At 36.9% G+C, this 26,301-nt stretch overlaps 1 protein-coding gene across 1 annotated transcript in view; it reads right to left on the bottom strand.

Moving 5' to 3' along the window:
- LOC128660139 (sodium channel protein type 4 subunit alpha-like) overlaps positions 1-26,301 on the bottom strand; it is a 659,663-nt gene that overhangs the window by 272,869 nt on the left and 360,493 nt on the right. The window contains 2 exon segments of the mRNA XM_053713786.1: positions 16,949-17,305; positions 19,452-19,625. Coding sequence (XP_053569761.1) covers positions 16,949-17,305; positions 19,452-19,625 — 531 coding nt within the window.

The following is a 26,301-nucleotide window of genomic DNA, read 5'->3' as shown; positions in this document are numbered from 1 at the left end:
GGTTTCTGTGTTTATGTCTTTGTGCTTTGGTTTGTGCTTTGTTTTTTATGTATTTTTTTCTCTGTGGGTCTCTCTGTGAGGGTGGGTGTGTATGTCTTTGTGCATTTTCTGTGGATGTCTGTGAGGGTGTGTGCATATGTCTTTGAGCTTTTTCTATGGGTGTCTCTGTTAGGGTGTTTATATGTTTGTCTTTTTGTATTTTCTCTGGATCACTCTGTGAGGGTGGGTGTGTATGTCTGGTTTTTCTGTGGATGTCTCTGTGAGGGTGTGTGTATTCTGTGGATGTCTCTGTGAGGGTGTGTGTATGTACAGTATGTATTTCTATGTTTTATGTGGTTGTCTCTCTGTGTGTGTGTATGTCTTTGTGTGTTTTCTGAGGCTGTCTCTGTCGGTGTTTCCTTGGGTGTATGTGCAAGTTTGAGTTTGTGTGTGTGTGTATGTCCATTGTCTGTTCCTTTTTAGGACATTTTACCTTACTCCTGATTATTCACATGTTTCTACAGACTTTGAGACTAATGAGACCTTTCCGGAAGTCACCAAATCCACCATTTAACCTTTAAATTATTGTTTAGACAGTTCAGGGCCCTTTTCAGCCACTGCATGCTGTTGTCATTTAGTTGGCATCTTCCTTTACAAAAAGATAACCAGAACTCCATATTTTGTTTTCTAAATCTGCTTTTTTTTTTTTACAAAACTGTAGTCTACCTCATTACTTGTCAGGTCAATGTAAACAAGTGCTGAGTGTGTTTCTTTGCATGTCTGCTAGAGTGTCTATATGTGAATACTTATGTGTGAGTGTTTCAGTGTATGAGTGTGTTTGTATGTTACTACCTTTACAACATTTCCAAGTTTAAATAGACACTTAAGAATAAAGTGCATATACGTTTTAGTCACTTGGTCAAAAATTTCACGTGTCAAATGGGGGGGGGGGGGCCCGGATCAATGGTTAAGTCAGGGGCCCCAAAATTTCTAGTGGCGGCCCTGGTCCTAGGATTACCCATATTCCTTACTTTACCCTTAATATATATAAATATATATATATATATATATATATATTTAAAAAAAATAGTTTGAAGGAGGTTTGAGATGCTGGAATTTGATTTATCTTTATGGATTACATACTTTTCAAGCGGCAAAGTTGCAGGGAGTTTTTTCAGCAAGATATTAGTTTAATGAACCAGTTTGATTAAAGGGACACTGAACCCAAATTTTTTCTTTCGTGATTCAGATAGAGCATGCAATTTTAAGCAACTTTCTAATTGACTCCTATTATTACATTTTCTGCATTCTCTTGGTATCTTTATTTGAAATGCAAGAATGTAAGTTTAGATGCCGGCCCATTTTTGGTGAACAACCTGGGTTGTTCTTGCTGATTGGTGGATAAATTCATCCACCAATAAAAAAGTGCTGTCCAGAGAACTGAACTAAAAAAAAAAGTTTAGATGCCTTCTTTTTCAAATAAAGATAGCAAGAGAAAGAGTGAAGAAAAAATGATAATCGGAGTAAATTAGAAAGTTTCTTAAAATTGCATGCTCTATCTGAATCACGAAAGAAAAAATTTGGGTTCAGTGTCCCTTTAATTATATGCTATTGGAATGACCTACTTTAAATACAACAAAAATACTTTAATGTCTCGTTAATTCTAGATATCAAAATAGTTAATATGGCCTTTGAGGAAGAGACAGGCATACTATGTGCAACTTTTGTATTATTAAACATTTTAAAGGAGTATAAAAATAATATATCAGATCCATTCATCTTTGTATGACTATCCATTCCTACTTTCTGTAAATTGTTCTTTAAACAGTATCTTCTTTGAACGCATATTTTTTAACTGGAAGGTTTCTTGTGGCCAGTGGGGAAACTACATTTAGCCACCAATCAGCAAGTGCTACCCAGGTGCTTAACCAAAAATGGTCCGGCTCCTAAGATTTTATTCCTGCTTTTCAAATAAAGATACCAAGAGAACGAAGAACAATTGATAATAGGATAAAATAGAAAGTTGCTTCCAATTGCATGTTCTATCTGAATCATGAAAGAAAAACATTTGGGTTTTATATCCCTTTAAATAGAATATGTTTTGCTTTATATTTTAATTAGATAAATGGCAATAAGTAATACTATGATGTAGATTTGTGCATTCTCAGGTTTCTTATACTTCCAAATGCAGAAGAAAGTGGCCGCCCCTACCGTTCGGCTATTTTCAGAGCCAAACGTATTCTTTTGAAACTCCAACACACTAGGATCTGGATTTGCACAGATTTTAGTGTGTTGCAGTTAAACAAGTATAAATTTGGCTCTGAAAAATATCTAAACAGCATGAGAGGCCACCTTCTTCCACATTCAGAGGTATCTGAAACCTCCGAATTCACAAATCTACTATTATGTCAGCACCCATGTACTTTTTAATTGAAATACATTAAAGCCTTGGTTTTATCTTTATTGAAGAGGTGGTTTGTCCTGGATTATTTTTGTTGTCACTTTAGGAGCCCCTCTATTCCTTATACTGCCTGTTAGCTTTGGGTGACTGTTTCTACACTGGATCCTTTGAAAGCACTGAAGACAGATGGAGTAGGCGTATTCAGCACTGTTAGCCAACCAGCGCTTGGTTGATGACGTCACCCGGAAACGACGATCACATGTTGTGCAGCCTCGTTGAAGGTACAACAGTGTTTGTGGAAGAACGTGGTGATCACAGCCGGACCCGGAAGAACTGGAGCGTAAGGGGTAGGGTTTGTTATTTGCCACAGTCCCCCGCCGGCCAGGGTTTTGCACGCTTCCTTGGAGTGGTGAGTCAGGCACAATGAAAATTGAGCGCCCTTTATCTCTACACGCTCTGATCCAGTATTGACTGTATATATATATATATATATATATATATATATATATACCCAGCACTTGCACTTTATAATATATACCCAGCACTTGCACTTTATATGTCTGGAGAACTGTTTTTATTTGTCTATAACACATTATAAACATAGCATATGTGTATATCAACTTGAAACAGTGACACCCATTACAAAAAACATTTTTGTTAATATAATAGTTTGCAAAAATGATCACACATGCCCATTTCAGCTTTGAACTATTATCCCCCTTTAATGCATTGTTTTCATGCCCTTTAAAAAGCGACAGTAAAGTCAAAATTAAACTTAAATTTTTCAGATAGCGCATGCAATTTTAAACCAATTTTTTAATTTATTTCTATTGTAAAATTTACTTTCTTATTGTATCCTTTGTTAAATAGTAAACATAGGTAGGCTGATCTAAAGAGTGTTCCTAGCAGTCTATGGTAAAAGTATTTGCAATGATGTATAACATTGCTATAAACAATGTAGCAAACACTGCTGACAGATTGCTAGAGACACGTGCACGCCCCTAAGCTCAACTAGGATTACTCATAAAACAAAGGATACCAAAAGAACTAAGCAAAATTGATAATTGAAGTAAATTGAAAAGTTGTATAAAATAGCATGCTCCATCAAATCCATTTACGTTTAGTTTGGACTTTTCTGTCTCTTTAAAGTAACTTTGTTGGTTCTCAGTTCTTAGAATACACAATCAACCTGATGTATTTCTTATTTAAAGGGACAGTCTACAATAGAATTGTTATTGTTTAAAAAAGTTAGATAATCCCTGTATTACCCATTTCCCAGTTTTGCATAATCAACACAGTTATATTAATACACTTTTTACCTCTGTGATTACCTTGTATCTAAGCCTCTGCAGACTGCCCCCTTATTTCAGTTCTTTTAACAGACTTGCATTTTAGCCAATCAGTGCTGGCTCATAAATAACTTCACTGGAGTGAGCACAATGTTATCTATATGGCACACATGAACTTGCATTGTCTAACTATGAAAAACTGTCAAAATGCACTGAGATAAGAGGTGGCCTTTAAGGGCTTAGACATTAGCATATGAGCCTACCTAGGTTTAGCTTTCAACAAAGAATACCAAGAGAACAAAGCAAATTTGAAGATAAAAGTAAATTGGAAAGTCGTTTAAAATTGCATGCCCTATCTGAATCATGAAAGTTTACATTTGACTAGACTGTTCCTTTAAGTTATTTCTACTTGCTTTACAATAAACATATTTTTCTCTATACAAACACAAAGATCTACATTTTATTAATGTTACCTATTTAATATGTATTAATGTTGTTAATATACTCTCCAGTTTTTGGTTTAATTTATATTGTTTTTCCAATTAGCATAAGATTTCTTTTAATTGAACGTTTCATTGTTTTATTGATACAATTACTTAACCAAGATTTGTCTTTGATTTGTAATTACATTTTCAAAGTTAATTTAATTTGAAATTGCCTTTAACAAAGCAGCTTTCTAAATTAATTCTAGTAGCAGTTATCAGTGATTTTATTTTGCATACACACATTTGCAGATTTAAAGTGACCCAGAAATTGCCAAGATAATAAGCACAGTAAGATATTGTTGGAAGGGGGAAAAAAATATTAGTGTAGGAGTAACTGGAAATTTTTTAGATTTGTTTTAAATTAACATGCTGATTACACAAGCACAGAAATTCAATGTGTTTAATGCTTGCTATAACATGTACCAATCAGCAAATGTCTATTAACATATACTTACAACAGATGATAACCATGTGTACTTATTTGACCATGGATTCAAACGTTTGCTGAACATACTAACATTCGTTCTTTAATTTGAATGTTAAAGTGAATGTAAATTTAGACCTATTAAAAACAAGGGCACTTTAATTCATAAAAATTTACATTTTACTCATTTTCTTCAAATACCTTTTAATCTTCACAGCCGCTCCAGCGATTCCCCGACCGTCGGAAGCCTCTTCATATGTCAGAAAGGATGAATCCGGCTTCCTCCAATCACGGCTTTCCCTCCGGGGGAATCTTGGCCTGAGGCAACGTTGTGATTGCAGGAAGCCGGATTCGTCATTTTGGACCCACGAAGAGGGCTTGCGACGGGCGGAGGAAGCGCTGCAGCGGCTGTCTGGGTTAAAAGGTAAGTAACTGAAGAAAACAAGTGAAATGTAAACTTTTATGAATTAAAGTACCCTTGTTTTTAATACGATTATTAAAAACCGGGCACCGATTCATCTAAACTGACATTCACTTGCTTTCAAGTGTTGGAAAAACGGTTTGAATTACATTTGAAATAAGGAAAATGACTCATGAAATTGCAAATGTAAAATGAAATTAGATTTGACTAAACTAACTATATCACAGCATTACAATTTATTTGATGCAAGTAATATGATAATCAGAATCTGCTACATTACTTTCCACTTTTCCATTTTTTTCCCTTAAAGGGACACTAAACCTGAATTTTTTCTTTCATGATTCAGATAGAGCATGCAATTTTAAGCAACTTTCTAATTTACTCCTATTATCAAATTTTCTTCATTCTCTTTGTATCTTTATTTGAAAATCAGGAATGTAAGCTTAGGAGCCGGCCCATTTTTTGTTTAGCACCTGGGTAACGCTTGCTGATTGGTGGCTAAAAATTCATAATAGGAGTAAATTAGAGAGTTGCTTAAAATTGCATGCTCTATCTGAATCATGAAAGAAAAAAAATGCATTTAGTATCGCTTTAAATCAAATGTTATAATCATAGGGTTGCCATTTCAGCCTTGTATTTGTGGAAAGGTATGAATTACACATGTTGCTGGGTATGACAAAATGAGTGCTACTGCAACCCTAAATCAGAACCATTTTTCAAAAATTCAGTTTAACTGAAGACATTCCCAAAAGTGAGATTCATATAGAGTTTTAGTATATTTGTTCAACCTAATCTCTAATTGCAGATATTATATTATATATTATTTATAATATAAATATGTATTGTAGTAAAGAATAGTACACACACGCTTTACACTCCTGTGACTGAGTAACTTTCTCATTATAAAGCTTGAAAGTCCTTGGTCATTTTAACTGAATAATATTCCTTCCGTTCTAAAATAAAATATGCAAAATAATTCAACAAAAAAGTGTTGTCTGGAGGTTTATCAAGTCATTTAAGTGGAAATTGTGTCAGTAAATATCAAGAATTTGTATTGTGATTAGAGCAAACAGGACCAGCTTGCGTTCAGTAGAGCCCTTTATCAGAAAACCAATAATGTAAAAAGTGCTGAAATAAACAGTGAAAATACCTGATTCTCATCAACAATGAAAATGGCTTATCTGCAGTTGTTTTACATTCAGATAATTAACAAACTAAGGTATTATGAGTGGAGCGCAAAAATATTGATTTTGCGAGCACGATATTTGCGATCCACTTAGTAAAGCAGGGCACGCAAATGTGAACACATCCTTGCTTCTATAGGCTCCAACGGGAGCCTTGGTTTCATGCCGTGAGACACGGCACAGAACCTAGCACGGCGAAGGGGGTAAGTCGCGCAGCGATGGGCAGCAAATTAAAATATATATGTATATGAATATATACATATATATTTATGTGTTTATATGTGTATATGCACATATTAACACATATATGTATATAAATTTATACATATATATTTATGTGTTTATATGTGTATATGCACATATTAACACATATATGTATATAAATTTATACATATATATTTATGTGTTTATATGTGTATATGCACATATTAACACATATATGTATATAAATTTATACATATATATTTATGTGTTTATATGTGTATATGCACATATTAACACATATATGTATATAAATTTATACATATATATTTATGTGTTTATATGTGTATATGCACATATTAACACATATATGTATATAAGTTTATACATATATATTTACAGGGAACACACAGTCCCCGTAGACTGCAATGTAAAGGCACTTTTCAGTGCCGTTTTTGTTTTCTAACAGCCCAGACCCGCCCACTTTAACCCCTTATAACTGCTTCATGCAGTTATTATTTTTAAAAATAAAAAAGATAATTTTTTTTATATTAATAAACTACACTACACTGTATTTTGGGGGACATTAAGAAAATTAACCAGAGATCTGATCTCTGGTTAATTTTCGGGGGGGGGCTAATTACTCCCGTGAGCTTGCGGTAACAATAACCAGCCACTTGTAATGGCTGGTTATTTATTGCATGCCCGTAAACGGGTGAATATGCCCGTTTACGGGCGCGTGATAAATTAGCGTTCCACTGTAATCTGGCCTTATATATTTTGTGTTTAACCCTATTAGTTCTGTTCAAGCAGTAGTGAAATTATAAAGTGCTTTGGCAAATAAGAGCAATGTCCTTTTTGCTCCTTGATGTCCCTTTAAAAAAAAAAAAAAAAGTTACATTTTCCTGGGCTTATTGTTGTTAATTTTTTACTACTTATTTATAAGTATAACTAAGAAACATTGGCAACAGTTAAAACAAACAAGAATGTCCCTGTACACAGTACTGGGATGCAGTGCAACTAAATCAGTTAGGGATAAAGCAGATTTTCTGATTAATTGAAGATAATTTCACTCTACCTGTGACTACCAATTAATCTGCCATGTTTTGAAAGCCTATTTAGGAAGTAAAAAAAATGTTGCTGTGCGTAAGTAATGTAAGATTTATGTATGCGTGGGGTTGTGGGGAAAGCCTCTTCTGAACAATGTGAAAGCTCCTAGGAAGTTTCAGTTTTTCATTATGTATCCCACAGTTTTATCAATGGGGGATTGTATTAAGAAAAAAAAGAAACAAATGCCTTAAATTGATCCCAGGCTTTTAGGAGTACAGTTCAACCATCTGTATATTCTGGCTGCCAAATGGTTTTAATCTGGAAGAAATTCTTATATAAATGGGAGGCCCAAGAGATAAGCTGAGTTTTCTATATGTGTCCAACATGTTTCAGTAATTAACAGTAAGGACTGGAGGGTCTACTTGTCTTCTGTAGTTAATTGTTATGCGCAGAGACACAGTGAATTAGCCTCATATAAATAATTATAAAGGAGTTAAAGAGATTTGCAACCCAAGCATTTTCTTGTGCTATTCAGACAGAGCATACAATTAAAAAAAGGTTTCCAATTTACTTCTATTATCAAATTTTATTCATTCCTATTGTATTCTCTGTAAGAGATACCTAGGTAGTAGGGATGGGCGAATATGATTATATTCGAATTTAAATGTTAGAACGAATGTTATTGTAGAAATTCGATTTACATAATAGAATGTTGATAAGAACGAATATTCTTAAAAAATCGATTTTCGAATGTTATTTACAGTTTTCTAATGTCACATTCAAATTTCGAATGTCACTTTCGAATTCGAATGTGACATTCGAATGTCACTTTCGAATATTACATTTATAAAACACAATTGTAGACTAGAAACACTATTTCGAATTTGAATGTCACATTTATAAAACACAGTATTAGACTAGAAATACTATTTCAAATTCGAATGTCACATTCAAATCGAATATCACATTCAAATTGAATATCACATCCGAATCGAATATCACATTTATTAAACACAGTATTAGACTAGAAATACTATTTCGAATTTGAATGTCACATTCGAATTCAAATATTACATTTCGAAATTGAATGAATACATAGCTAAACATTCTATTATTCAAACAAATATTTTCTAATTTTATTGATAAATTCAAAAATGAAAATTCGAAAATAGAATGTTAGAATGTTATATAAACATTTGCAATTCGATTCGAACGAACAAATGTATCAAAATTTACTTTAAATTTTGAATTTTTAGAAACATTCGCCCATCCCTACTAGGTAGGCATCTGGAGCACTACATAGCAGGAAATAGTGCTGCCATCTACTGCTCTTGCAAATGGATAACATTCTTGCAAAACTGCTGCCATATAGTGCTCCAGAAATGGGCCGGCTCCTGGACGTACGCCCCTGCTGTTCAACAAAAGATACCAAGAAAATGAAGAAAATTGGATAATAGAAGTAAATTAGAAAGTGGTTTAAAATTGTATGCTCTATCTGAAATTTGGGTTTCATGTCCCTTTAACATAAATCAAGTTGTCAAAGGTTCAATTACTGGGTGGTAGATACAGGAAACAAAAGTTGTAGAATAGATGCAACATCGATGGAGAAAATATAAGGATGTAATGAAGAGAAAACACAACGAAAGACATATTTGCCAGAGAGGAATCCTACATCTCCCTCATATTCATTAGGGAAGGACTTTATAATTGAAAAAAAATGTCAAGATACAAGGTAACTAAAGTAATTGTAATAAGATAAACTAAATCTAATGACAACGATACAAACAAACACAACTGTAAGTTCCACCGGCTCAGGTGTCTCCATGGGGCCAAGGGAGGATACTAGACTCCATTGCATAATGGCTGGTACGGTGTGTGATCAGCCGCCTCACTACAGCAATATTTTCCCACCATTGTATATATAGAGTGTACAGGTCTTTGGCATTGGTAGTTACTAGTGGCCCGCTGCTTTTTACTGTGTGCCCCCTACATATGATTCCTACAGGATTATGTAAAAATGGCCCAACCCCAAATTAGCAGACAATTTTCTTCTGAAAAGAGGTCTACTAACAGAAGATGCTTGTTCCAACCTGTTTTGTTGGGTTTGCCAGTAGGTAGGGATTAGTGAATGTTGGAATTTTTACATTTGAATTTTTGAACAGACGTTCCCCTTGACATTCCTTCTGTCGTGCAAGACTTTCTATTAAACAGTGCCAGCAGTTATCTGACCCTTGGCAAATGGCATGGGTAGCATAGCTTGTGATTGGCTGTAGTACATGATGCATCAACAGGGGCACCCAGGGAGGAAATTATAACAGCAACTAAGTGGGGTTAAAAACAAAACAATTTAATGTGATTTGGTTGCTTTTAATTTTAACAAGATACACTAACTAGTGCAATTCTCTACCTGCTTTATCATTCCAAAAGTGAAGAAGTACTAAGGTATTAGTAGTAGTAGAACGTTTTCCACGTGAGTGGACATTTCAACTAATTTTACAAAACTTAATTGTAGCTGTCACCAATAAATAGCTTAAACTTTCTGATGCTAAAGTTCAAAATGTTTCTGAAACTAGAATGCATTTTCTATGTTCCAAAAACTAGATAATTGTGTTCAGTATTAATACAAGTGGTTAAATGTGTTTAGTTTAACCCTTTGGCTGCTAGAGAAGCCTGAAACTTTGTCAGACAAAAGGTTAAGGTTTTCAGAGCACTTTGGTGCTAAGACCATAATAAAAGTAATATATATATATCTTTCTCATTGTAAATGTAGTTCTGAAGTAGTGGTAAATGTGCCTCTACTGTTGACCTTACCTGTGTAATCTTCCAAACATCTGACCTTTCTCTACGGCTCATAGCATTTTAGAATCCATTAATTCCTTCATCTGAATGAGTTTTTCTGACACTGTTGGCATTGCATTTGTCAAAGATAATGTACCTAATCAGCACTTGGCCATGCAAGAACTGACCTGTTTCTGTTTGAGGTTGCAGATTTATATGTGCTTCAGTCTGACTTTTGCTCACATAACTGTAACCTTTTGGTGTGCCAGTGGGGGCCCCATAACAAACTGCTATGAATCATACTAAAGCTCACTCTGGCAGTCAACTGGTTAAAGGGACAGTCTAAAGCAAATGCTACATACTATTTTGTTAGAACATACAGTTTTTGCATTACTGATCCTAGAAAACTACTAGATTTAAGTTATGTGCAATAATGGTCCATCCGGTATTTTGGGCAAGTTCTTCTCTGAAAACCCTGGTAGCGAAGGGGTTAACCATTGATTAATCCGCAAGAGGGATGGATTATACACAAGTGGTATAAGTGCTCCATATTGCATGCAATTTTGTGCTCTATCTGCATTCTTATAAATTATTATTAATATTATTATTTTCAAAAGGAGATTAAATAATGCAGCCAACAGTAATATTATATAACAATATCAAATACATTAAAATATATTATATACTATAATAATGGGGATAATACACATGCACTTTGCTGTTCTGTGAATATAAGTAGGATGTTACCTTCAACCTGGTTTTTAACCTAATGGGAATAGTGCCCCTGCAGAACACAGCACACCAGCAAGTGATAAAACAAGGTTTGTCCACAAATTTATTTTATAACAAGCTGACCTTAAATCTCTCCTGGGGGGAGCATTGCAGATTGGGCTCTACTCCTAGGTATGCTTTTCAATAAAGGATACCAAGAGAACAAAATATATTGGATATTAGAAGTCAATTGGAAAGTTGTTTAACCACTTACCGACCGTAACGTATCCTGTACGTCACTGGTCTTTTAATGGGGTTTGCATTACTAATAGCGTGGTCTCACTGGCGACGTACATGGTACATTGAGGTTTTTAAGGGGTTAAACAACTTTCCAATTTACTTCTATAATCTAATATGCTTTGTTAGCTTGGTATCCTTTATTGAAAAGCATACCTAGGTAGGCTCAGTTTCAGCAATGCATTACTGGGTGCTAGCTGCTAATTGGTAGCCACTAGCCGCACATATATACCTGCTGTCATTGGCTCAACCGATGTGATTAGCTAGCTAGCAGTAGTGCATTGCTGCTCTTTCAAAAAAGGATACCAAAAAATTAAATAAATTTGATAATAAAAGTAAAGTGGAAAGTTATTTAAAATTCTATGCTCTATCCGAAACATGAAAGAAAAATGTTGTGTTTTATGTCCCTTTAAATATCTAAACAAAGACCTGTTACTTCTTGAAATTACACATTGGCTATTTTAACATGGCATACATTGGCTTTTAGAAGAGTTTTGTGCAATCATATATACCTCACTTTTAACTACAAGGCTTCTTGTCTGTTTTAAAATAGTGATCATCAAATTCTTATGTTAAACTATGAAATGTGTTCAATATGGTTGTCATCAGTCCGGGAATGAGCCAGACATTTATTGAAAAAAAAGCGCAATCCAGGAGTAAAATCCAAAGTATCTTTAATCCATAAAACAAAGGAAAGTGGAGGGCTGATTAAGCACGCAGCAACTTAAGGGTTAACTTTTGACTTAGTTGCTACGTGCATTAATTCCTGTGTGTGCTGCTGGTCTGACAGCTAGAGGGAGATGTTGCAGAACCTATATTAAGGGCTGTAGGCAGGAAGTAGGGTCACTAACCTGTTTTCTGTCTTCCCTCCCTTCCCTCTCAAGCTACAGATGCTCTGTTCCAGTTATGGCGGGTGTGTTCCAGTTGACGGCGAGCAGGCGATGCTGGCAATAGTATCACTTTGGCTGGGGGCTGAATAGTCACTCAGACCTTAGTAAGTCCAAAGTGCTTTAATTTTGTTCTAGGGACCCCCCTTCGGAACTAACAGTCTTTTGGCTGAGGAACCATTGTCTGCAGAGTTCGGGGGTCCCTCAACTCTAGTTGGTTAGGAACATGGCGTCATGTTCCTGTTGCGGCGGCAGAAGGGGTGCGACAAACATCCAGTAGGGACAGCCTGGGGGGTAATAAGAGGAGGGGGACAGGCGAGCACATGCAATGACAGCCGCAAGGGCCGACGCTCGGTGGCTCCCTGCATGATCCCTCCTAAAAAAAAACCTAGGCCGTCGGGTTTGGGGGGCGTCCCCCATTCCCTTAGGGCGGTCGCACCCCTTGCTTTGGAGTTGTAGGACAGGGGTGCCTTTTTTCTTGCCGGCCAACGTTACTTGTTTATTAGGTTATTTAATTAAGTTATTTGTTCAATAAATGCAACCCCTCTCCCCGGACGGGGGAAGGGGTTTTTTCTCCCATAACTGGTGTCCGCGTCTTTATTGGGTTATTGGGGTTAAGAGTGTTTTTTCCACGTAGCAGGTAAGAGCTAGAAAGTTTTACCCTTAGTTAAGACAGGAGTAGCAGTCGGTCTACACCTGCTACTTTGTTTTATGGATTAAAGATATTTTGGATTTTACTCCTGAATTGCGCCTCTTCTTTTTCAACACTTATCACAAGCATGGAGGATCTTGTTTTTCTGCATACCGGGAGTTCACTGTGACGACAACAGGAACCGGAAGTGAGGATTATACGGACACAGTTCACACGGAAGAGCACAGGATTTTCAAGTGCTCAACAAGGCTGCGGGTCTGGGCGTTCCCTTTCCAAGTTTAACAGGCATTGGGGATTCAGCAGTGAAGACCCAATGCGACACCTGAGAGATACCGCTGGAGCAAAATGGACTAACGGAATGGTCTTTGCTATAAAGTGAGTAAAAGTGGTTTCTGACCACGACCTCTTTTTATTTTACACTATTCTGGCAGCTTAGCCTACAAGTGTGATTGCTGACCGATGGCTGACCGCTGCTTAAATGCTTAAAATGTTTACCTGTTTATAATTGTGCATACTAGTCTGCTTTCTCCCCTTGCCTGCTCCCTGCATTTAATGCCAGACACGCTTACAACATTGCCAGTAGACAAGTGTGTGTGAGAGTGTGTATGTGTGTGAGAGTGTGTGTTAGAATTTGTGCAAGTGTGTGAGAGAGTGTGTGTTAGAGTTTGTGCAAGTGTGTGGTTAGAGTTTGTGCAAGTGTGGTGAGAGAGTATGTGTTAGAGTTTGTGCAAGTGTGTGAGAGAGTATGTGTTAGAGTTTGTGCAAGTGTGTGTGAGAGTGTGTATGTGTGAGAGAGTATGTGTTAGTGTGTTAGAGTTTGTACGAGTGTGTGTGAGAGAGAGTGTGTTAGTGTGTTAGAGTTTGTGCGAGTGTGTGTGTGAGAGAGTGTGAATATCTATGTGTGAGTTTGAGATAAAGTGCTATTATACATAATGTGTACGTCTGCAAAAAAGTTTGCTGTGCTGTGCACGGCGCAAGAGTATTTGGGTTTGGCCTGAACTAAAAGTGGCAGCCCTAGTATTTAGAACTAAAATAAGATCATCACAATGTTTGTTTATGATTGCAGTTAAAGGGACAGAAAGGTCAAAATTAAATTGTGCATGGTGTATTTCGATTTTAAATAAAGGCAACAACTAAACACAAAACTTCTCAATATATCCACATATGCTTAGGAGTGTGCATATCTTGAGCACTATATGGCAGTGCTTAACATAATGTGCAAGCGGACATGATACGATTGTAGCATATCATGTCCGCCGCACATCGTTAAATGCAGACAGCATACGCTTGTGAACTGCTGGTGGCAATGCCGCCCCCTGAAGATTCCCGGCCAATTGGCCGCTAGCAGGGGGTGTCAATCAACCTGATCGTATTCCATCGGGTTGATTTCTGTCCGCGGCCTCAGAGCAGGCGGACAAGTTATGGAGCAGCGGTCTTTAGACTGCTGCTTCATAACTTCTGTTTCCGGCGAGCCTTCAAGGGGCATCAAGCTCCATTCGGAGCTTGATAATTCGGGCTCCAATGTATAATATTCTTACAAATTCCAAACACTACTGCCATTTAGTGTTCAAGACATGTGCACACTCTAGAGCAGGGGTCAGCAACCTTCGGCTCCCAGTATGTTTTGTAACTACATTTCCCATGATGCTCAGAATAGCCTAAAGAGTGTCTCAGCATCGTGGGAAATGTAGTTTCCAAAACATCTGGGAGCCGAAGGTTGCTGACCCCTGCTCTAGAGCCTACCTAGGTATGCTATTTAACAGGCGCCAAAAGAAATGAGTAAATTTGATCATGGAAGTATTTTATGTCCCTTTTACATGGGTGAGTAGACGCCTCTTTGTAGGCAATAACAATTCAGTTCTGTAAAGCAATATAGCAAATGCGCTAGAGCATTAGTGCATTTTGTTATTGCTTCTCTACAATATGCTCCTTTCAGTGCATATTATTTTTTATTTCAGTCATATAAAATCCCTTTCAAATAAATATAAACAATTTTAGGTGAGTACCTCTATGTGTAACCTTTTCTGAGTGCTGTGCCAAATTAATACTATAATATATGTGCCAGCCTTATCTTATGTATAAAGGGTGAAAATAAAAAACAAACATTTATATAATTTTAGTAATAATAATACTACAGACTGAACATTAGATTGGACTATTGACACTGCAGCCATTATTGTAGCCACATATCCACGTCAGATTGACACTGCAGCCATTATTGTAGCCACATATCCACGTCAGATTGACACTGCAGCCATTATTGTAGCCACATATCCACGTCAGATTGACACTGCAGACATTATTGTAGCCACATATCCACGTCAGATTGACACTGCAGCCATTATTGTAGCCACATATCCACGTCAGATCAGACCTTTGGTCTTGCAGCCCCTGTCACCTTTTAGCCAAATCAGACCTTGTCCTAAAGTCCCCCTGTCAGTCCCCAGTCCCTGAATTTCCCTCAAGCTTCCTGAGTTGCAGTCTGTTGCTTTGGTTCCCTATCCTATAGTATGTTGTGCATGGTGCCGGTGTTTATGTGGGTATGGGAAAGAGGAGGGTAATGCCAGGACTAGCTGACCCAATATGTGGCAGAAATGTGATAAAAGTAGAAATAGAGGCAATGCCAGTCCTCAGTGCACCACTCTAGGTGCTATTAAAAATGACTGAGTGTCACACACGTGTCACAGTTTGCTGACCCCTGATACATAGGGGTAGATTTATCAAGCTGCAGTGAACAAGGGCATACATACGTGCCCCTGTCCGAAACAGCTCGCCACTGTCAGGCACAATTCCGCTGCTGGAATTCAGCAGTGCACAAGAACGCAATTTTGTGCTCTTGTGCAACGCCGTCCCCTGCCCGTACACAGCCAATCATGCGCGGGCAGGAGCTGTCAATCTCCCCGGTCGGACAAGACCGAGTAGATTGAAATTCACCACCTAAGAGGTGGTGAAGAGGTTAGGGAAGCAGCGGTCTGATGACCACTGCTTCATAAATACAGCGCTTCATCAATACTTGTGAGACCCTGCAGTCGTAGGGGTGCAAATTATTTGATAAATCGACCCTTAAGTCTTGGTAATGGTTACTTTATATTTCCAACTATTGTAAAACAAAAAACAATATATATTGTTCATCAGTTTTATATACATTTAAAACCTAGACATCCTACCCTCTCTAGCTACCAAGATGTCAATATAAGTATCTTAAAGGAACAGAGAACTTCCAAATATCCCATAATGCATTTAAAACAGTAAGTTTTAGACACTAAATAATTTATAATTATATTTGGACATAATATAATACTGTACCAATAAGCAACTGAGTAGCATTTTTGTTGTTTGGTTGTTTTTTGTTATGTCAGCAACAAGTCCTGATGAATTCTGTTTTATATGTGGTTATTTATAATTAATTTTCATGCAAAAAAAAGAATCTATTCTAATATGCAATGTAAATGTTATCATTTAAAGGGACATATAAATGTAAAAATCAAAAAACCTTTGTTGTGTAACAGCATTTTGTTATTGCACTGTTGCTTGCATATAACTATGTGTAAACACATAGGTAAAGTAGGCTCCAGAGTGACAAAGCACTACTGGGAGCTAGCTGAACAGATCTGATGAGCCACTGTCGAGGGGCATATATGTGCACAGTCACAGATCACCAGCTCCCAGTTGTGCGTTGCTATTCCTGGTTAAGTACACACAGAGAACAAAGTACATTTGATATTAAATGTCAATTGAAACGTCTCTTAAATCACATCTAAACATCTAATAGTTTAATTTTGCCTTTTTAAAGAGACCTGAAACCAAAATGTGTTCTTTCATGATTCAGATAGAGCATGCAATTTTAAACAACTTTCTAATTTGCTTCTAATATCTAATTCGTTCCATTCGCTTAGTATCTTTTGTTGAAAAGGATACCTAGGTAGGCTCAGAAGCTGGTGATTGGTGGCAGCACATATATGCCTCATGTTATTGGCTCACCCAATACATTCAGCTAGGTCCCAGTAGTACAAAGCTGCTGCTCCAACAAAGGATATCTAGAGAATGAAACAAATTAGCTAATAGACATACATTTCATTCTCTTTCTGAATCATGAAAGAAACATTTTGGGTTTAATGTCCCTTTAAGTTTATTAAAACAAATTTGGTAGCTCCATAAGATTTTTCAATTAACAAAAAAAGTAACTTACCACCAAGTTTCCAATTACCATTACCAGCATGAACACAAGAATACATAACGGTTGGCCGGATACTTCCATGCAATCCCACATGGTCTCAATCCATTCTCCACAGAGAACCCGGAATACAATGAGGAATGAGTGGAAGAAATCATTCATGTGCCATCGCGGTAACTTGCAATCCTCGTTGATTTTACAGACACAGTCGTAATAGTTTTTGCCAAAAAGCTGTGTTCCCACAACAGCAAAAATAAAGACAATGATGGCCAGAACCAGTGTGAGATTCCCTAGAGCCCCAACTGAGTTACCAATGATTTTGATGAGAGTATTTAACGTAGGCCACGATTTTGCCAATTTGAAGACTCGAAGCTGTGGGGTGGGGAGACAAACAAAAAGAAACACATAATATGTGTTGATTTCCAGCACTTTGGTGGTGTTTTATAAACCATAAAAATTACAATTATAATCATTTTAATTTATCAATAAATTATTAACTCTTCGTTGTGAAGTCTGCATGAAATCTAATGGTACATTGAATTTTGTATCTAAAATGATCTATAATATCTTAAAGGGGACACTGAACCCAAACATTTTTCTTTTTGTGATTCAGATACAGCATGAAATTTTAAGCAACATTTCTAATTTGCTCCTATTATACAATTTTTCTTCCGTTCTCTTGCTATCTGTATTTGAAAAAGAGGCATCTAAGCTTTTTTCTTGGTTCAGTACTCTGGAAAGCACTTTTTATTGGTGGATGAATTTATCCACCAATCAGCAAGAACAACCCAGGTTGTTCACCAAAAATGGGCCGGCATCTAAACTTACATTCTTGCATTTCAAATAAACATACCAAGAGATGGAAGATAAAGTGATAATAGGAGTAAATTAGAAAGTTAATTAAAATTGCCTGCTCTATCTGAATCATGAATACAGTGTCCCTTTAAGGATCTTTTTGTATATAATATTAGAAAATCTTGGCCTAAAGCTGTCCAAGATTTTCTAATATTTTGTATAAAAAGTTACGATACCTATTTCATACCAAGACCATTTCGTTATTTTGCAAGCTCTTGTTACTAATAAAAGCTACAGCATTTTACATGACTATATAAATCTCCCATACATATAAGCATGTCTTTTTAAGGCTATTGAAAGTAGGCTACTGTGTATTCAACCCCTGCAAAGGTGTTAAACACACAGTAGAAATACTGCTTGTGACTTGTAGAGCACTGCTGGTCCCAAGCAGAAAGAGACGCTTTAGGCTGACCATATTGCCGCTTTAAAAAGGGACAGGTATGAAAAATACATATGTCAGGGCTGTTTAAAGAAATGCTTTGAATAATGTTCTGCTATAAGAACCCTGACATATGTATTTTTCACATGTGTCCCTTTTTAAAGCGGCAATATGGTCAGCCTACGCTTATCCAATCATCAGAACTAGTCCCACAACTCAGCGTTTTCCCGCTCGGGACCAGCAGTGCTCTGAGACCTGAACAGTATTTCTACTGTGTGTTTAATGATGGTTAAAGGCACAGTACTCTATGATCGATAGTATTAAAATTATGTGCACTAACTATAATTTATTATAATTGTCCTTTAAAGGGTTATTGTATTTATAATCATTTCAACTTATTATTTTTTTAATTTTGGCTTTGAAAATTTTTACTAAAAGCTGTTTAAGCTTATATTTCAGCTTATACAGATGTATCAGATAAGTAATTCCTTCTACTGCTCATCAGCGGACCACAGCAATATTAATGGGACACCCCTGTGCAGAATGTTGGTTTATTCAGGAAATAAATTTAAAAAAAAATATAGATTTTGAGATGTCTTTTAGAAAAAACAAAGACAACACTTTAAGAAACATTAAAGGGACAGGACAGTCTACAATATAATTTTTATTTTTTTTAAATATAGAACATCCCTTTATTACCCATTCCCCAGTTTTGCATAACCAACACTGTTATATTAATATACTTTTCCCCTCTGTGATTACCTTGTATATAAGCATCTTCTGATAGCCCCCCGATCACATGACTTTTTATTTATTATCTATTGACTTGCATTTTAGCCATTTACTGCGTTGTGCTAACTCTTAAATTACTCCCCGGGCGTGAGCACAATGTTATCTATATGGCCAACATGAACTAGCTGCCTCCTGTTGTGAAAAGCAAATAAAAAAGCATGTGATAAGAGGCTGTCTGTAGTGGCTTAGTAACAGGCAGAAATATAGAGGTTTAAATGTTATAAAGTATAGTAATATAACAATGTTGGTTGTGCAAAGCTGGGTAATGGCTACTAAAGGCGTTATCTATCTTTTTAAACAATAACTATTTTAGTGTAGACTGTCCCTTTAACCACCTCTCACAACATTTACACAATAGCAATACCTTGTTTAATATTGTTTTTAAGTATTTTTCAGTGGAGCACAAATTTGTAGATTACATATAATTATAAAGGTACACTTCAACTAGAAGATACAACTCAAATTATAATCGGTACAAATGAAGCAAATTACCAGTCGGAATGATCGCAAAACAGACAGACTTCCTTTGTTGGAAAGACCCACATCCATTAAACTCAAGGTGACAATGATGCTATCAAAAATATTCCAGCCCTGCTGGAAATAATAGTAGGGATCTAAGGCAATTATTTTGAAGACCATTTCAGCTGTAAAAATTCCAGTGAAAACCTGTTAAAAGAAATAAATGGAATTAGAGTAAGTATAAATTGCACAGGAAATGCTAAATCATAACCATAGTGGTATCAATCAAGATTGTCAAAAACTTGTCTACTGAAACAGTCCTTCCAAATTATGTTCAAAAAGCTTTACTGTGAATCATGTAAACACATTTTAAAGGACAGGAAACCCAAAAATGTTCTTTCATGATTTGGATAGAACATATAATTTTAAACAACTTTCCAATTCACTTCTATTATCAAATTTGCTTCATTATCTTGATATTTTTTGCTGAAGGAACAGTATTGCACTACTGGCAGTTAGATGAACACATCTAGTTAGCCAATCACAATAGACAAATGTGTGCAGGCACGAAGCAGCAGTTAACTCCCACGAGAGTAGGATATATGTGTATTATTTTTCAACAAGGGATACAAAGAGAACAAAGCACATTTGAAAATAGAAGTGAATTTAAAAGTGTCTTAAAATTAAATTCTCTATCTGAATCATGCAAGTTTAATTTTGACTTTCCTATCCCTTTAAGTTATATTAAATACTGCTTATTTTATGCTGAGAATGACATTGTATCGTATAAAAGTTCCTATGTTTCTGAGCATGAAGAGAAAGAGTGGGAGATGGCGTCATCATACAACAGTTTGCACGTGTTTAAAGGGATATGAAACCCAATTTTTTTTCTTGATTCAGATTGAGCATGCAATTTTAAGCAACTTTCTAAATTACTCCTATTACCAAATTTTCTTCATTCTCTTGGTATCTTTATTTGAAAAGCAGGAATATAAGCTTAAGGGGCCAGCCCATTTTTGTTCAGCACCTGGGTAGTGCTTGCTGATTGGCAGCTAAATGTAGTAAATTAGAAAGTTGCTTAAAATTGCATGCTCTATCTGAATCATGAAAGAATAAAATTGGGTTTCATATCCCTTTAATTACAGTGTGCCCTCTCAACTGTGTATTTATTTACACTTTGCCTAAACCATCCAATCCTTCGGCATTTGCAGCACAGCCCTCTTGTGGTTCTTCTCCTACCTGTCTAACCTTACCTTCTCTGGGCATCCTCTGCCCCTTTACCACTTTCTGTTGGAGTACCACAAGGCTCTATCTTTGGTCCCCTTCTCTTCTCAATCTATATGTCATCCTTAGGGTCCTTAATAAAATCCCATGGGTTTCAATATCATTTGTATGCTGATGGCACCCAAATCTACCTCTCTGCACCAGACCTATCACCTTTCTTGTTAACCCGTGTCACTAACTGTATTTATAATATTTCATCTTGGATGTCCTCTCACTAAATTAAGCCAAAGCTCTCTAAAACTGGGCTGCTTATTTTCCCCCTTCTTCCAAAATCTCGACAGCCCAACTATTAATAACTGTTAAACACAAAATCATTACCCCCAACACGCACGCCCAATGTCTTGGGGTCATACTTGACTCAGATCTTTCTTTCAAAGCTCACATCCAGTCTTTGGATGATACCTGCCGTTTGCACCTTAAAAACATCTGCAAATTTTGCCACTTCCTCACTCAAGACACAACTAAGATTTTAATCCACTCTCTCATCCCTTCCCACCTTGACAATTGCAACTCAATCCTCTCTGGTCTCCCTAGCTGCCATCTATCTCTTTTACATTACATAAGGGGAGGGGGAGGCGCCGCTGCTGGCTGCCACACTTTCCTCAGGCTCCTGACCTCTCCAGGATTTATCTTAATTTTAACCTCCCAAAATTCATCACAATTATTTCAAGGAGCAATATTGACTCCACAACGCACAACTAGACTCATAAAAATTGAACGGATGGCATTACTAAAGTGAGATACTCAACGGATGGAAATATACTCCCACAGGACCATCTTACTACCAGAAAGAGATACCTTCAGCTGAACACCACAAACAAGGTACACTTAAACAAAAAAAAAATAAAACAGACTCAACCCATGCACAAATGTATTTATCATCCATTTAGCAATGCTCAGATTTCATTTCTAAACACAAAAAAACTAATCGATGAAGTCTATTTTACTAAAACACATTGGTTTTAAAACCCTGAAGAGCAAAATCTCACACCTCACTGGGGCCTGAATCCTATAGAGCAGGGCAATGTAAACAGCCCCCACTGCTAACATCCTTACAAAAACTAGAAGCTATTTTAACCCCTTCACTGCAGAGGGAATGACCACCTATACGCCCTCACATCTGCACTCCCTAAGGTTGTGGCACTCAGTCCCTCACTAGTGGCTACCCTAAAATCACTCAGCATTTTCAAAGGGACTGACAGAGGCTGTCGTGGAGGAAAATCAAAATTTAAAGTTCTATATCCTGACACTATCACAGCTGCCCCACCACCCTGTCCACCTGCAAGCCCAATTGAAGTGATCCAACCTAAAAGCCACAAAAAACGCACTATCAAATCAAGAAGATCTCTTTGTGTGATCCCCATTAGAAGACACGCTGTCTCCAAAGTACAGAGCAAAAACTCAGAATCCCAAGACTGTCCTATCAGAGCAATCCTATGCAATGCCAGATCAGTAAAAAACAAAACAGCTGTTATTGCCGACCTTATTGAAACATGCGAATTAGCATGCATCACAGAATCATGGTTAGATGAAAATGCAGGGCCTATTCTAGAGGCAGCTATTCCAGACAATTACATGGTGTTCCACTGCCCGAGACAAGATCACAAGGGAGGCAGAGCTATGATCTGTGCGAAATTATCCTTAAATCCCAGACCAATATCAGTCCACAAAACCCAATCTTTTGAATGCGTAGCTGCCAGCCTCTCAATAGAGAGAGGTTTCCGAATACTGCTAATATACAGACTCCCAGGAGATGGGAAGAGATTTCTTCAGGATCTCCCAGACCTTTTGGCTGGCTTAATCCTTAAACACCCCAGATGGCTTATATTAGGTGACTTCAACACTTGGATTGACAACACCCTATCCCTGCTTGGGCAGGATCTCCTCAGCTTGTTGAGTACACTCGGCTTGACACAAATCGTCACCACTCCCACTCACAGAAAAGGTCATACACTTGACCTAGTGTTCAAGTCTGGACAAGAAATGTCACCAGTAACTGTAAACCCAGTTACCTGGTCAGACCACCACTCCATTCACTTCTCTATTGTATCCCAATCAACCAGACACCAGTCTCAGAACCTGGTCAAACACTACTCATTAAAAGGGGTGACACCACTGGATGTAGCATCACATATGGATCTAAGTGAACTAATGGGCACCTGCGAAGACCCCAGCTCCTTAGTCCAACTCTACAACAAAACCATGAGAGACACCCTAGAAAGCATTGCACCAACTTGCATATACACTGTCAAAACCCACAACAATGCACCGTGGTTTGATAGTTCCATCAGAGAAATGAAAAGAACAGGACGTAAGCGCGAGAGAAAGTGGCGCAGAACACATAATCCAGAGGATATAGCCGCTCTTACCAAACATCTAAATAAATATCAATCCAAGATAACTCAGAAAAAATCTTCATTTTTATCACGCGAAATTGCACTCTCCCACTATAGACCCAGGCAACTGTTTCGCACAGTAGAAAGGCTCTGCAAACCAGCATGCATGCTTAGCCCCACCAACTTTTCTCAGGATAAATGTGAAGCATTTGCGAACTTCTTCAGAGACAAGATCTCCTCAATCCGAACCGCTATCACAGCAGGCCAAAAAGTCACACACCAGAACCACTACAATGGAATGCCAGATTGCCCCAGTTTATGGCCCACTTTTACAAATGTGGATATAAAAGGAGTTAAAAACACCATACAAAAGTTGCACCCTACTACGTGTGACTTAGACCCTGCTCCAACTCAGCTGATATCTGGATGCATTAATACACTCGCCCTAGCCCTCACAAAAATAGTGCAGTGTTCACTAAAAACAGGAGACTTCCCATATCCTCTAAAAGAAGCTGTGGTAAAACCACTCCTAAAGAAACCTTTATTAGACCCAGACTGCATGACTAATTACAGACCAGTATCCAACCTCCCATTTCTGGGGCAAATAATTGAAAAAGTAGTGGCAACTCAACTGGAAGCCCATCTATCATGCCTGAACATATTCGATCCTTTCCAGTCAGGCTTCAGATGCCGCCACAGCACGGAAACAGCGCTAGTCTGAGTGCTAAATGATCTCCTCATGGCAAGAGACAAAGGTGATTACTCCATCCTAATCCTCCTGGATCCCTCAGCTGCATTTGACACCATTGACCATAGGATTCTAATAAAGCGCTTGCAGCACATCTGTGGTCTAGGAGGCACAGTTCTTAATTGGTTTAAATTTTTCCTCGCTGGTAGATCACAGACAGTAATATCAGGATCAAGCTCATCAGCATCAACAGAACTGGCCTGCAGAGTTCCACAAGGATTTTTTCTATTTTGTAGTTGAAAATTCAGTGATTATAGATATATTCCCTTTGCTGCTGTTGTTTTCGTCTTCACTTATTTTGCTATTCTTCTTCCGGTAACCATTTTTTCTTTTTCAATCCTCTCCCTTTACCCTTGCAACCAATTAAAACTTTCTTTTTTTTTTTATCCCATAATTTGTTTGACTTTGCAGTATACTTAAAGGGTCATGATACCCAATTTTTTTCTTTCATGATTTACAAAGAGCATGTCATTTTAAACAACTTTTTAATTTACTTCTATTATCTAATTTGCTTCATTCTCTTGATATCACTTGCTGAAAAGCATATCTAGATATGCTCAGTAGCTGCTGATTGGTTGCTGCACATAAAGGCCTTATGTGATTGGCTCACACATGTACATTGCTATTTCTTCAACAAATGATATCTAAAGAATTGAGCAAATTAGATAATAGAAGTAAATTGGAAAGTTGTTTAAAAATGCATGCCCTATCTGAATCATGAAAGTTTAATTTTGACTAGACTGTCCCTTTAATTTCCTGTATAGCTGCAAATTACCTTTATTGAATTATAGAAATTAACAGCACTCTCATAAACAAAACAAAACGTATTCTAACTAAAGCAAAAAAGGGTTACAAATACAAAGGAGAAGGGGTCACTCTCTTTATGATAAAGCTGAGAATACTATAATAGCACATACAGAGAGCAAAGCTTTTAAATGTTCCAGTAGGCCTTTAAAAATCCTAATCTACATTTCCCCCATAAATTATTCATATTTGTAACTTTCATTGTCTATGGTCTTTATGTTTGCCCCAAGAAAAGTTTACACAACCTATAAGTAATTTTCTATTGATTTACTCAAGTAGGATCATAAATGGGATCATATATTGCTTTTTGCTTCTCTTCAATATATTGGTCTGGCTTCTTCTCTGCTCGGACATGATGAAATTCCTGGCAACTTTGTTGATATGGCAATTCTCAAAGGAACAACATAGATATTTCCAGGATCTAAATATAGCCAAAGACTCCATTTTACAGCATACAAGCTAGTACTTCTTATGTGAACTTTTGAAATGTTGCCTGGAACAAGTTAAATGTTGTGTACTTTAAAACATTTTATTTTACTTCATCTGGATAATGTAAATTCAATAATAAGTCTGTTGTTCGATCGACAATGTTTTAAAAGCTGTTTACAATTACTGTAAACAAACAATAGCCATTGGGAATACACAACCTTATGGGCATATATACTACACTAACTTATATAGCACTCTTATTAAAGAGCCATAACCCCCCCAAAAAAATTATTTCAATATTCAGATATACAATTTTAAAATATACAATTTTAAACAACTTTCCGTTTGACTAATATTATCTAATTTGCTTTGTTCTCTTTTTATCCTTTGTTGAGAATCAAACCTAAGTAGGTACAGGAGCAGCAATGCACATCTGGGAGCTAGCTGCTGCTTGGTGACTGCACATTGGATCACCTGACGTGTTCAGCTAGCTCCCAGTAATGCATTACTGCCTCTTTAACATAGGATACCAAGACAATGAAGCAAATTTGATAATAGAAGTAAACTAGAAAGTTGATTGAGATTGTATTCTCTATCTGAATTATGAAAAAAAAAATCTGTGTTGTATGAATCTTTAAGGACAGAAAGCAAACGGACAAATTTGCCTGTTTACGGGCTTGCGATAAATAACCAGCCATTAATTGTTCACGGTAGCAATTAGCGCTCAAAAAATTAACTAGAGGTCAGACCTCTGGTTAATTTTTTAAATGTCTCCCAATTGCATCTAAAATAACGTGAGGTCCCTTTTTAAAAAACAAAAATGTAGTTTGTTTTTTTTTCTTTTAAACTGCACTAATCAGTTTTTAGGGCCTAAAGTTGGTGGGAGAGGGGTTTTCGAGAAAAAAAAAAACGGCACTGAAAAGTGCCTTTACATAGCAGTGTATAGGAACTGTGTGTTCCCTGTAAATATATATGTATATGCTTATATACATATATGTATGTGTTAATATGTGTATATACACATATTAACACATAAATATATATGTATATATTCATATATTATATATACATATATATATTTGCTGCCCATCGCTGCGCGACTTATTCCCTTCGCTGCGCTAGTTCTCATGTCGTGCCTGACATGAGAACGAGGCTCCCATTGGAGTCTATGGAAGTGCGCTCTCGTGAGCGCAATGCTTCCGTGCAATTTAAACATAAGGTTGTGTTCGCATTCCACCTAACTTGCAATACCAGCGCACCTTTGCGCTGGTATTACTAAGTT

This window comes from Bombina bombina, chromosome 5, assembly GCF_027579735.1.
Source record: "Bombina bombina isolate aBomBom1 chromosome 5, aBomBom1.pri, whole genome shotgun sequence".
NCBI classification, from domain to species: Eukaryota; Metazoa; Chordata; class Amphibia; order Anura; family Bombinatoridae; genus Bombina; species Bombina bombina.
Note: the sequence above shows the minus strand (reverse complement) of the source record. Positions and strands in the feature narration are given on the sequence as shown.